The sequence below is a fragment of the Lepisma saccharinum genome, chromosome 5 (genome assembly GCF_977018435.1).
Source record: "Lepisma saccharinum chromosome 5, izLepSacc3.1, whole genome shotgun sequence".
Classification (NCBI taxonomy): domain Eukaryota; kingdom Metazoa; phylum Arthropoda; class Insecta; order Zygentoma; family Lepismatidae; genus Lepisma; species Lepisma saccharinum.
Window position 1 is genome coordinate 28,195,873 of NC_139233.1, and position 12,195 is coordinate 28,208,067.

The window sequence follows — 12,195 nt, forward strand, 5'->3', positions numbered from 1 at the left end:
TTACGCATGTGTAATGCATTTGGGTGTATAATGCTAACCCTGGTTTGTGATGGGGGATAAGCAACAAACAATTATATCTCATACATAATGTGCAGTACAATTCAGGCTCAAGATGGCTTTCTTAGTTGTAGGTCGTAAAGCTGGTGCTATGCTGATCAAGAACGAATGACATCATACCTATTCAATGAATCACTTGTTACTATGTGGACCAAGAGTCACCAACCTACACCACCTCTGTGTTTAGCATCCCAGAGCTTTCACTTATGTAACCACCTTGTTTATTCTGTAGTTAAAATAAAGCAAGATCAAAATTATGTTATTGATTTGCAGCACTCGGGAAGTTATTATCTACTGCTTCTTGACCAATAAATACTGCTGATACACATCCCATGTGATGGGAGTTGCATGCTCGAATTCTGCCAGAACAGCGCAGCACCGCTTTTCTCGGTGTCGCAAAACATTCCGTTACAAAGTGAAAACTCATGGGAAATAGCCATTTCATTTTTTTTTTACTAAGGAAATCCAACCTGCTAATTTGTATTTGCACCTATTAATATATACGTGTTATACCCAGTGACAGTAAAGAAATGCATGGTTTTAATCTTGGCTGCCCGAATTATTCCATGCATAATACACACCACAGTTTTTGGGGTCAAAAATTTCGGAGAAAGTGAGCATTATACATGAGTAAATACTGTATATAGGGAATTATATTATGGTGTAAGGATTCTGACTGCAAGAAGTTTGTGAGAAAGATGTGTACCCCTTTTCTTTAAAGCCAAAGGGAACTTCATGAATAGCCTGGCAATACATTCTCCAGTGCGTTGCTATAATATTTAAAATTTCATGTCTGTATGTGATAATTAAATTGTCATTAGTACGTTACATATGTCATTCAATCAATAACACAGACCTGCGAAATTGAAGTTGTTGAAAAATACAAGAGACGTGTACGCTGAGTATTATGTTATTGGGTGTGCTGATTTCGAAAATGACCTCCATTTTTTTCCATCACGTCAGGATTTTTTGTACAATCGAAATCGATATTTTTGCTAAAATCCTATGGAAAAAGGAATTTACGCGAACAATTTTGCATGCACTATCTGGCAACAGTGGTTTTGATCCATTTAAATCTATGTAAAATTGATGCTTGGTGATGCAAATTGATTTATTAGCAATTGATTTTATTTTGTGTAGGTTTAAATGGAAGAAAACCACTGTTGCCAGATCGCACGAGCCACCTCTGGTCGAGAGAAAAACACAAAGTTCCCGTGCGTGTACACTTTTAACATCCCATTATGGTGAAGTTTCTAGAAAAAAAGCACCAACGTATTATGTTCATTTGTGTTTATTAAGGTAACGTACATAAAATAGACGATTGACCACGAGGAGCAATGTATGTGTACATGAACGTTTGACACAAACTGTAAACTGAACAAACAACAAAACCAAACACAAACAAAGTTTATATTTACGTACGTACCCTTTTGCCTATGAAACTTCTTTTTGACGTTCTTCTTTTATATGCAATCTCAGGCCTCTCTCGTGTTAACATCCAATAGTAGTCGGCGAGCATGTTCTTGTTCCGTTGTCCTTGATATTTGCACTCCATATCTTTAATATCTTGGTGGAACCTTTCACCCTGTTCTTCGCTGACTGCTCCTAAATTTTCGGGGAAATAGTCCACATGTGAGTGAAGGAAATGTAGTTTGACACTCATGGAGCAACCCAACGCTTGAAATTTGTCCAGCATATTCATAACAATTGCTTTATAGTCAGGATCCTTGTAATTTCCCAGAAATTTACTGACCACATCTTTGAAGGCAACCCAAGCTTCTTTCTCCGTTGTTGTCATGCTAGTCTCAAAGTCTTTATCCTTCATGAGCTTGCGGATATCTGGACCAACAAAGATTCCCTCTGTCAACTTGGTTGCAGATAAACCTGGAAACTTTTTGCACAGGTATTTGAAACAATCGCCATCTTTTGGAATACCCTTGACAAATTGCTTCATTACACCTAATTTGATATGCAACGGGGGTAACAATACTTTTTTGGGTCAACTAAGCTGTTCCGAATCACATTCTTGGTGCCTGGTTCAAGATTTTGTCTTTTAGCCATTCTTTCTTGACCCAATGTTGAGTCTTTGCACGGCTGTCCCACTCACAAATGAAACATGGGAACTTTGTATATTCGTCTTGTTGACCAAGAAGTATGGAGATAACTTTCAAGTCACCGCAAATTGTCCAACCGTGGTCGGCATATTTTATTTTGTTGAGGACGAGAGCCAGGTTTTCATAGCGTTCTTGTAAATGTACCGAGTGTGCAACTGGTACAGATGCATACTGGCTTCCATGATGAAGAAGGACAGCTTTCAGGCTCCTCGTCGATGAATCTATAAACAGCCTCCATTCATCTTTATCGTAGGTGATATTAAATTTGCTCATCAATCCGGGAACATCAGAACAATAGACCAGGTTCTCTGCTTCCTCAAAGTACTGAACAAAGTCCTTTTCTCGATTCCTGTACCAATAAAACGTGGTTCCTTTGGCCAATAAATGTTTTTCTTTCAATCCGGAGCCCAACAATTCAGCTGCCTCTTTCGAAAGGCCCAGATCTCTAGTCAGATCATTAAGTTCAACCTGAGAGAAGGGCTGAGGTGAATCGTCTCCAGAGGGCTTATATTCGGTATCGGAGCCTTGACCGTCTGGATGTTCCGAGTCTGGAGACTCTGAAGAAATGACTGGTAATTCAGTTGGAGGCAAAGGCACTGGCACATCAGGTACATGAGGAACGGGGCGTATGGCCGATATAATGTTCTCAGGATAAGAGATTAGCTTGTGATTTTTTCGGTTATACCCACGGACATGGCAGGCACAAAAGTAAAAATCATCACAGTGGTTTCTCGGCTCCCTCCATGTCATAGGAATTCCAAAGCGTAAAGCAGTGTTCTTTCCGTTGAACCATAAGCGTAGATCATTGAGACACTGCACACACACTTTATGAGGAGCCCACGATTTGTCCTGGTCTCAGAGTTTCATGCCAAAATACGCAAGATAAAGTTTTCTTACATAGTTTGTAATGGTGAGGCAGGGAGGAAAGCTATTCCACGCCGAAACAACATATTTATGGTAAATGTTCATACAAATCCACGTACAATTAAATTTTTCAAGAAAACGTGACGTGATAGACAGTTTTCTTAATTTTTTTTGAACTCAGAACGACAAAATACATAAAGTTCACCTATCACTTCCCTTGTATTTTTTTAATCGCAGGCCTGTGTAATTAATGATTAGAATGCCCATAGGAGTTTCTTTGCCTTGCCGATTGCGTAGTGGTAACGTCATCACCTTGTAATCAAGGAGTCCCAGGTTTAATACCTGGTAGAGGCACATGGTGGTTCGGCTCCCATTTTAAATTGTAGGTCCAGTCCCAATTAGCCTTTCTGTGCATAAAGTGGACTTGAAAACAAAATTTCAAACTTTTGCATGATTCCGTTATCTATGTGCTGTTTTAAAACTAAAAACTCGGGCACAACCAGAACTTGCCTGGGTCACTGGTATACTGTACCATTATTGTAACAACTAACCTAATGAGCCATACCGAATTGTACTTCTCGTATGTGTGCCTAATAATAAGGTAACATACCAGTATCCTTTCTATAGTTCTCATTGTTCTATAAGTTTGGCACTTATTGCTACATCTAACCTGCTAATTTTAACTTTTTCTTCCTGACTATAATTTTACAACATTTTCAGTATTGAATATGTTAATTTTTCTCTTACAATCACAGGAAATCTTTTTTCGGTTTGTTTTTTAATTTTAAGTAATAAGAAGCAGACTAACTTGCCCCTATTAACGCATCACTTAACTATACATCCAAAATAATAAAGGATCTTTATTATTTAAGAGTTATGTTACAGTAAAATTTTTACCATTATTTTAAATTTTATCATTAACATGTATTTTTCAAAGAATCATACATTTTACGGGAAGAAATTAAATTTATTTTCATTTTCTGTACATGCACGTTCCATTTTGTTTTCTACATTCAGGTGTGGCAGGTATGTTAGACCATAGCAAGAAAGCTGCTGACAGGAAATTTGCAAATGGAAGTAGGGAGGATGGTAAGTAACATACTGTAATGTATTGATCTGATATCGACAGAGTGTAGCAAAAAAGTGTATAATGCCTCTTTTGTTTCCAAATGATCTTGTGCAATTGTTGAAGGTAAAGTGACATGTTTTGTGTTGGAAAATACATCGTTGTCGACCTTCACTGTTCCTCACTATTACTCATCTCATGACTTTGTGAATAGAAGTTAAGCTTCTCCATATTCTTTTGTTGTTTCACCACTGTTCCAATCTTTTTCCCACCATCTCACTCTCTCTGCTTCCTGTTTTGTCCATGTACATCTGAATCATCATTTGTTTGTCATTTTCCAAGTCTTTTGCCCTGTGATGACATAGCTTTCCAATATTTAATGACATATTCGAACTGATATATAAACCAGTTCTCATATTTATCTCACTTTAAAAAGTTTGATTACAGATAATATATTCTTATACAGTGCTTTTCATGGTCATGTTGTCCGTGGAGTGGTGGCTAGCATGTAGCCAGCAAACTGGATGCAACATCCTTGTAACTGGAACTGCTGGCTATGCAATGAAATAAGCTTGTACAATTACATTAACAGTTACAATTAAAATGAGACATAGTTGCAAGAGGTGTTGGAAATGTTGTCATCCTGTTTCCACACATTTACGGCATTTTGTAAGGAAATTTTCATTAACACGTATCAGTTCCTCTTCTGAAATTGCTTCAATTTCTATCCTGATGTTTTATTTCAATTCTTCTAATGTATGGCTACAGGTTAAAAAGCTTGGTAGCTCGCCACTCAGCCTTCGTGGAAATGTCTTGTTTCTTGTGCAAGGCACCGGAGGGATTTTTGAGGAGTATGTTCCAGTCATGCTCCAACATTGTCTAGTTTCTCCTCAGTAAGCACACGCTGTTTCACCCTTCGCTTCTTATCAAGAACAGACCCTGTTTCCCTAAATTCGTTCCCAATTTTTCGAACACTGTCTCTGTGTGGAACAGGAACGTATCCTACAAGAATTCGAAAATGACTTAAGAGTCATACATAAAAATTCATTATTTAAATTATCCGTATAACGTGGCATTATTAAACTGTGGAAAAGCACCAGTAATACATAAACTAAAACAGAACAATCTAAAACACTTGTTAACAACTTAACACTTCACAAACACGTGCAAACTGGATGCCAGCTATCTGGATACTGAAGCACTGATGCATCCAGTGCCAAGGTCAGCGTACAGCTGTGGGTCTAAATGTGGGCAGATGCGCACTCACTTCCCAGCATGGTAGTCGCCGCTGTACGGACAACTCGACCGTGAAAGGCACTGTAGTTTTCACATGCTTAATGCAGTACAATTGTGTGCAGTTGTACTTCTTTACTGCAACGATAAACCTAACAAATGTGGTTTAGGACCACTTAATGGTTGCAAAAATTCCTTTCTTGAATATATCAATGACTGCTTCTGTAGTTTAATGTCAATGATTTTTATAATATTAGTGTTGAATGTTCCTTTATTAATTGAACTTCATTCTGTAGGTCCGAGGCAAGAACAGCTGATAGAGCTTCAGGATCAACACGAGAGGCAACAAATGCAAATGCAGGATGCAGTGCAGCTTCAGATGTTGGAAGAACAGGAGCAGGCCATTAGGCAGTTAGAAGTAGGTTCTTTTTGTATTTGTCATTGGGATGGGCAGATGTTAAAAAAAATATAACAGTTCTCTGTAACCATCTCTTGACAATTTGCTCATCTCAATGCTTGTGAGTTAACTGTATTTCACCACACAATCGTCGCACCCTGTTTTTTCAGTCCAAAAATTTGTTTATAACCTTTCATCATGTAATCGTCACAGCATGACAGATAACAAAACAGATGATAGCGACACAGAATTTTCAGACATAGATGATTAAATTTTGTAGGTCTGTTAAAATTTTTACATGTAATTTTTTACTACAATGCACAAATCAATAACAACTAATGTGTTAACTTTTTCAGATTGTAAAAATATTTGCTGAACTGTCATGAAGAAATTATGTGTGTTGATTTGAACTATATTCAGTTTTAACGTATGTTCTTGAGTATTCCTTGCATTCCAATCTTGCACAAAAATCAGTTTTAGTAAAATATAATTTTTAAGTACCAGTAATTCCGGCACATTTTATTCACATAATAAGCACATAAAGCTTCACATAATGGCCGCAACCCACTTGTTTGAAAAAAAAAATTGGCAGTTTATGCAGTGAAATACAGAACTTTGTTTAATGTATAAGTCATGTTAAACTAAATTCCGTTCATTGTCCAGTCTCTGTTGGCCAGTATTTGTAAAATTACGAGTGATTTTACCAATACAATTTATTCTATAAAAGGCCTTTAATTGTGTACAAATTTCTGCCGTTTTTTGTTTTTATGTACATGCTTTTGAAATAGAGATGTGAAATAAAAAATATAAATATGAGGGGCAGTCAAATGAAAACCGAACACCCAGAAGTTGGCAACACTGTTGTTACATATCAATACTGCCATCTGTAGGGTAGGAGAAATGCGTAGTGAAAACGCACAGGTCCACACAGTTGCTTCGTCATTGCTCCGGAGGTGAGCGTAGTGAAAAGTGTATTCGTCCAGCATTGGAAATGGAGGCAAGCAAAGAAGATCAGAGAGGTGTGATTCGTTTCTTGGTGGCTGAGGGTGCTGGAACATGCGAAATTCATCGTCGCATGTCTGCAGTGTATGGCGAACACTGCATGTCCCTGACAAGTGTGCACGAGTGGTAGAAGAGATTCCGCGAAGGATGCACATCACTGCAAGACGATCCGTGCCCGGGACAGGCCCATCGAGCCATTACGTCTGATGTGATTGCAAGGATTGATGGTCTGATCCGGGAAGACCGACGAATCACAGAGGAAGAAATTCGTGTTCAGGTTGGTGTTAGTCATGGCTCTGTGCATGCCATTATCAAAGATTACCTGCAGTTCCGAAAAATTTGCACGCAGTGGGTTCCGCATCAACTGACGGAGGGACAAAAGATTGACAGAATGACTGCATGTCAGAGTCATTTGCAGCGGTACCACAAGGAAGAGTATGTGTTTCTGTTACGTATCGTCACAGGGGACGAAACGTGGTGCCACCATTTTGAGCCCGAGAGCAAACGGCAAAGCCAACTATGGAAACACTTCGATTCTCCCCCGCCAAAGAAATCCAAAGCTGTCCATACAAATTCCGGTAAGGTCATGATGAGCTTCTTCTTCGACTGCAAGGGCCCTCTGCTTGTCAACTTTCTAGAGCGTGGAGCCACAATCAATGCGCAGTGCTATGCAGACACGTTGTAGAAACTGCGACGTGCCATAAAGTCAAAACGCCCTTGAATGCAGTCGGACGGAATCATCCTTTTGCATGATAACGCCCGTCCCCATACTGCCAATCTGGTGAGGGATAAGCTTCAGACATTTGGCTGGGGAACGCTTGAACATCCTCCGTTCAGCCCCGATATTTCCCCTTGTGACTTCCACATTTTTGGTGACCTAAAGAAAGACATTCGTGGATGTCGGTTTCATTTGGACGAGGAAGTGCAACAGTGGACGAGGTTGTGGATCCGTCAGCGACCTACCTCTTTCTACAAGACTGGAATTGATTGTCTAGTCTCCCAGTGGGATAAATGTCTTAACACTTGTGGCAATTACTTTTGAATAAACCAAACTCCATTGTCACTTTGTAGTAGGTGTTCGGTTTTCATTTGACTGCCTTTCATAGTAGGGATGGGACCGATTAATCGGTACTCTATCGGTATCGGCTGATATGGGCATATCGGTGTATCGGTTTATCGGTAAAATTACCAATTATTTTACTGATTCGATATATCAATAAATATCTGATAAATTAGTTTAAAATTCTGCCATTTTGTTGTAATTTTTATTTATAATCTCCATGCCAGGGTGGCGACAGACCTGGAAAACCGGGAAAAGTCAGGGAATTTGAGGTGTCAAAAAAAGTCAGGGAAATGTCAGGGAATTTAGTCTTCATTGACTTTCAACACTCTTTTGACGAAAATTGTTATAACTCGGGCACTATGGGAGCAATCTACTTCGGATAACTTTTGTTTTGCAGCTAAAACATCAGCGCATGCAACGGTGTACAACTTAGAACACCGGATCGAGGAAGGGGGCTTGGGGGGCACGTCCCCTGAATTTCAATGGAAAAAAAACAAAAATCTCGAGTTTGCCCCCTCTTCTCCCGGTATTTTGGAGAGATGGCGCTAACTTTAGTATTCTTTTCAAAGAATGGACATTTCTCAAGAGAATGAAACATTTTTTATGTTCTTGGGTGCCATACAAGTTGAATAATAAGCCAAAATGTGATTATTATTTTTTTACGAAAAATGGGTAATTTGCATTTTTGGAGGAAAATTGTTATAACTCTGGCACTAAGGAAGCAATCTACTTCGGATATTTTTTTATTTTGTAGATAAAACATCATAACATGCAACCGTGCACAATTCAGAACGCCGAACCGAGGAAGGGGGGTTTGGGGGGCGGGGGTGACCCCCGAATTTCAATGGAAAAAACAAAAATCTGGAGTTTGCTACATTCTTTTCAAAGAATTGACATTTCTCAAGAGAATGAAACATGTTTCATGTTCTTGGGTGCCATACAGGTTGAATAATAAGCCAAAATGTGAAACTTTTTTTTTTACGAAAAATAGGTAATATGCATTTTTGGAGGAAAATTGTTATAACTTGGGCATTATGGGAGCAATCTACTTCTGATAAGTTTTGTATTTCAGCTAAAACATCAGAGCATGCAACCGTGTACAATTCAGAACGCCGAACCGAGGAAAGGGGGTTTATGGGGAGCGACTACCGAATTTCAATGAAAAAAAACAACATAAATCTGGATTTTACCCCCTCTTCTCCCGCTACTTTGGGGAGAAGGCGCAAACCTTAGTATTCTCTTCAAAGAATGGACGTTTCCAAAGAGATTGAGACATGTTTCATGTTCTTTGGTGCCATACAAGTTTAATAATATACCAAAATCTGATTATTTTTTAAAAAAAAAAAAATTACGAAAAATAGGTAATATGCATTTTTGGAGGAAAATTGTTATAACTTGGGCACTATGGGAGCAATCTACTTCGGATAAGTTTTGGTTTGCAGCTAGAACATCATAGCATGCAACCGTGTACAATTCAGAACACCGAACCGAGAAATGGGGGTTTGGGGGCGCGACCACCGAATTTCAATGAAAAAAAACAACATAAAATTCTGGAGTTTACCTCCTCTTCTCCCGCTATTTTGGGGAGAAGGCGCAAACCTTAGTATTCTCTTCAAAGAATGGACGTTTCCAAAGAGATTGAAACATATTTCATGTTCCTGGGTGCCATACAAGTTGAATAATGAGCCAAAATGTGAAACTCTGTTCGGAAGTGTGGCATGGATATGTTGCGGAGAGGGGGGAGGTTGGTCATCAATATGAATTTCCCACGTTTGCTCCAGACCCGAGTCAGAGTTTCCACCCAAACATAAGAGCATGAAGGTCCAAAAAGCACATTCATTTCGTAATCAGCACCATGATACCATATGGTATCATCGGGCCAGTACGACCTTACTCTGATGATACCATGGTTGGTATCATCAGAGGAGTAAAGGTTAAGCCTCTAAATATTACGTGGAAAATGCATTGAATTATCATTTTTTTCTTGTCAATATGGGAGTAGTAAGGGGACTTGTCAACAGATGGAGGGGATAAGAGCAGGTGGCGCCGTCCGATAGTAGTCGGACGTCGTAGTAAGGCATTTTGTTGGGCAAACTGAAGAAACATGGAAACAAATATGTTCCATTGATACATACGATTTTTGTCGAATATTGCCACCCGACAAAGTATCTCACTACAAGATGCGACAGAAATTGCATGGACTGCAACATCCAACAAAAATCGCATGCATAAACAAGAAGAGCTTTAGACTGCAAATAGGCTGCTGGAATTTTATTACTCTTCTGGCTCACTTCACCTTATTGAATGTAGCAGTTCTTCCGAAGGTTTTCTTTCATCATCCTGATGCATTACTGGTTTCGCACAAGTTAACATACGTTTACAATGACATTGCAATATTCTTAGATATCAAGAAGAATCCAACCAAACGGGATATATATTGAATACTATCACGATAAAGTACAAAAAAACAACTGCATTGGTGAACGTTATAAAAATTTGCAAGTGCATCTCCCAACCATACATTTACTGCAACACTAGTATTGCAATGAAATTAACGCCACTCTCTGTCCTGTCTGTTTAATGTAGTGAGAGATGGTCTTAAATCTCTCACTGAGTGAAGTTAATGTCCAATATTATGAAATAAAATACTAATAATAAATACGTAAATATTTTAATATATTTACTCGAATCATAACAGCAAATCACTTCCTTCAGGAATTGACTTTCCTTTGCCAGCCCCGTTAAATTTTCACTTTCCATCTACTTATTTATATGAGGGGTGGCCAGAAAGTAATTTCCAATTTTTCGCAAACGCCAAAACCGTGAAAAATGATAATTGATGCGAAATTATGTTTAGGAATGTGCAGTGATGTCTGGACACAATTTTCGCCCATTTGAAATATCGAAATAATGTGAATTTGGAAAAAATGCGAATTGTTGGCGTTTTTAGAGTTTTTTTTAAAGAAATGTCCTAAAACAATGAAAAATTCCATGAAATCTAACATCCTTGTCTTTTCTAGGCCATGTTTGTGTACATAGAACATGCAAGTTTTCCAACATTTTACTCAAGAGTAAACTTACTTGTTGTACTTACGTGGAATAATTCCGACAACCACATTAAATCATGTATTTCCTACGATTTTTTCAACTTCTATCAAAACCATTTGCATCACAGAGCAAAGTGGCAGAGTTCTAACAGGAGATCATGTGCGTATCTACCGTCACACGGGAGCCACATCTTCATATTTGTCGCACGAGATATGTTTTGAATTACCAAGCTAAGTGTCCACTATTGGCGAGTAATAATGGAGCTCAGTTGTTAAGGCATGATGCCTTAGGCATCTGACTACTGTGCGAGAGACCCGGGGTTGATCCCCTGCGGGGGAGAACCGGGATGTTTTCCACCTATTCAAACTGCTCCGGCACCCACCCAGCATCATATTTAGCTGGTACCTTGAGAAAACTTTGAGGGATAAAGGTAGCCAGTAGTGTGGTCCTGATCACATCACCCCCACCTTCAGCCGTGATCAAGAAAGTGTGGGGCCCTAACTCCACACCAAAATTCCATTATCTAAAATCCTTACCTTAAAATTAATAAAGGGGTATGGAAAATAACTTTCCCAAAATAACTTTCAAGATATCAAACTCTCGTGAAGAGGCGTAAGCCATGTGACTTACAATTAAACAGTAGTTTAAAAACACTATGAAGGTATAATTTCAGATATTTGCCAGAAAATGCACTAAAATGAAAATGTGAATTTTGGGAAAAATAGCACTGTATAGTAAAAAATAAAAAATAAGAAAATACACCAGTTTGAAAAAAAAAAATCAAGGTCCCTACCGATTAGGCATAAATAAAACAAGAATATCAGTTCTAATTTATTGCATTAGTAACAGTGATTCCTAACCTAATTTTCGTCATAATCACCACCGTTGTTCTGGCATGTGTCGTAGCATGGCATTAAATTTTGTATGCCCATGGTATATGTGTCTGACAGCAAAGACTAGAACTATGTCTACCGCAATGTAGCTGTCAAATCCTTGCCCTGCCTGAAACCTCTTCAGTTAAACAATGAGATGAAAGTCAGTACATTCAAGGCCAGGGCTGTACAGGGAGTGGTCTAAGATCTCTCACCTTAAGTGATGCAAAGGGTCTGTGTGTACTCAGCTGTATGGGGTTGTGCACATTCGATTGGCCTTCCATGAATTGTCTGCACCATCGTCTGACCGTACTATCACTCACAATGTCCGGTCTGCACAACTCACACGATTGCTGGTGGCTCTGTGCCAAATTCTGAGCGTGCAATGTAGGCTACATCGCAGTCGGTGGGAGACTTTATGAGAGCTGCAATCTTTAACCTAGAACTGTCCTTAACCGGCTGCATTGCAACTGTACCAG

The 12,195-nt window shown here is 38.9% G+C and overlaps 1 protein-coding gene across 3 annotated transcripts in view; it reads left to right on the forward strand.

Annotated features, from left to right (window-relative positions):
• The window catches only part of Syx7 (syntaxin 7), a 73,248-nt gene that overhangs the window by 42,784 nt on the left and 18,269 nt on the right, over positions 1 to 12,195 (forward strand). For 2 of the 3 annotated variants that reach the window (XM_083122380.1, XM_083122379.1), the window contains exons 6-7: positions 4,053 to 4,124; positions 5,631 to 5,752. In XM_083122380.1, the coding sequence (XP_082978506.1) occupies positions 4,053 to 4,124; positions 5,631 to 5,752 (194 nt within the window). The remainder of the gene's footprint in view (positions 1 to 4,052; positions 4,125 to 5,630; positions 5,753 to 12,195) is intronic. The other variant, XM_083122381.1, reaches the window with a different exon arrangement.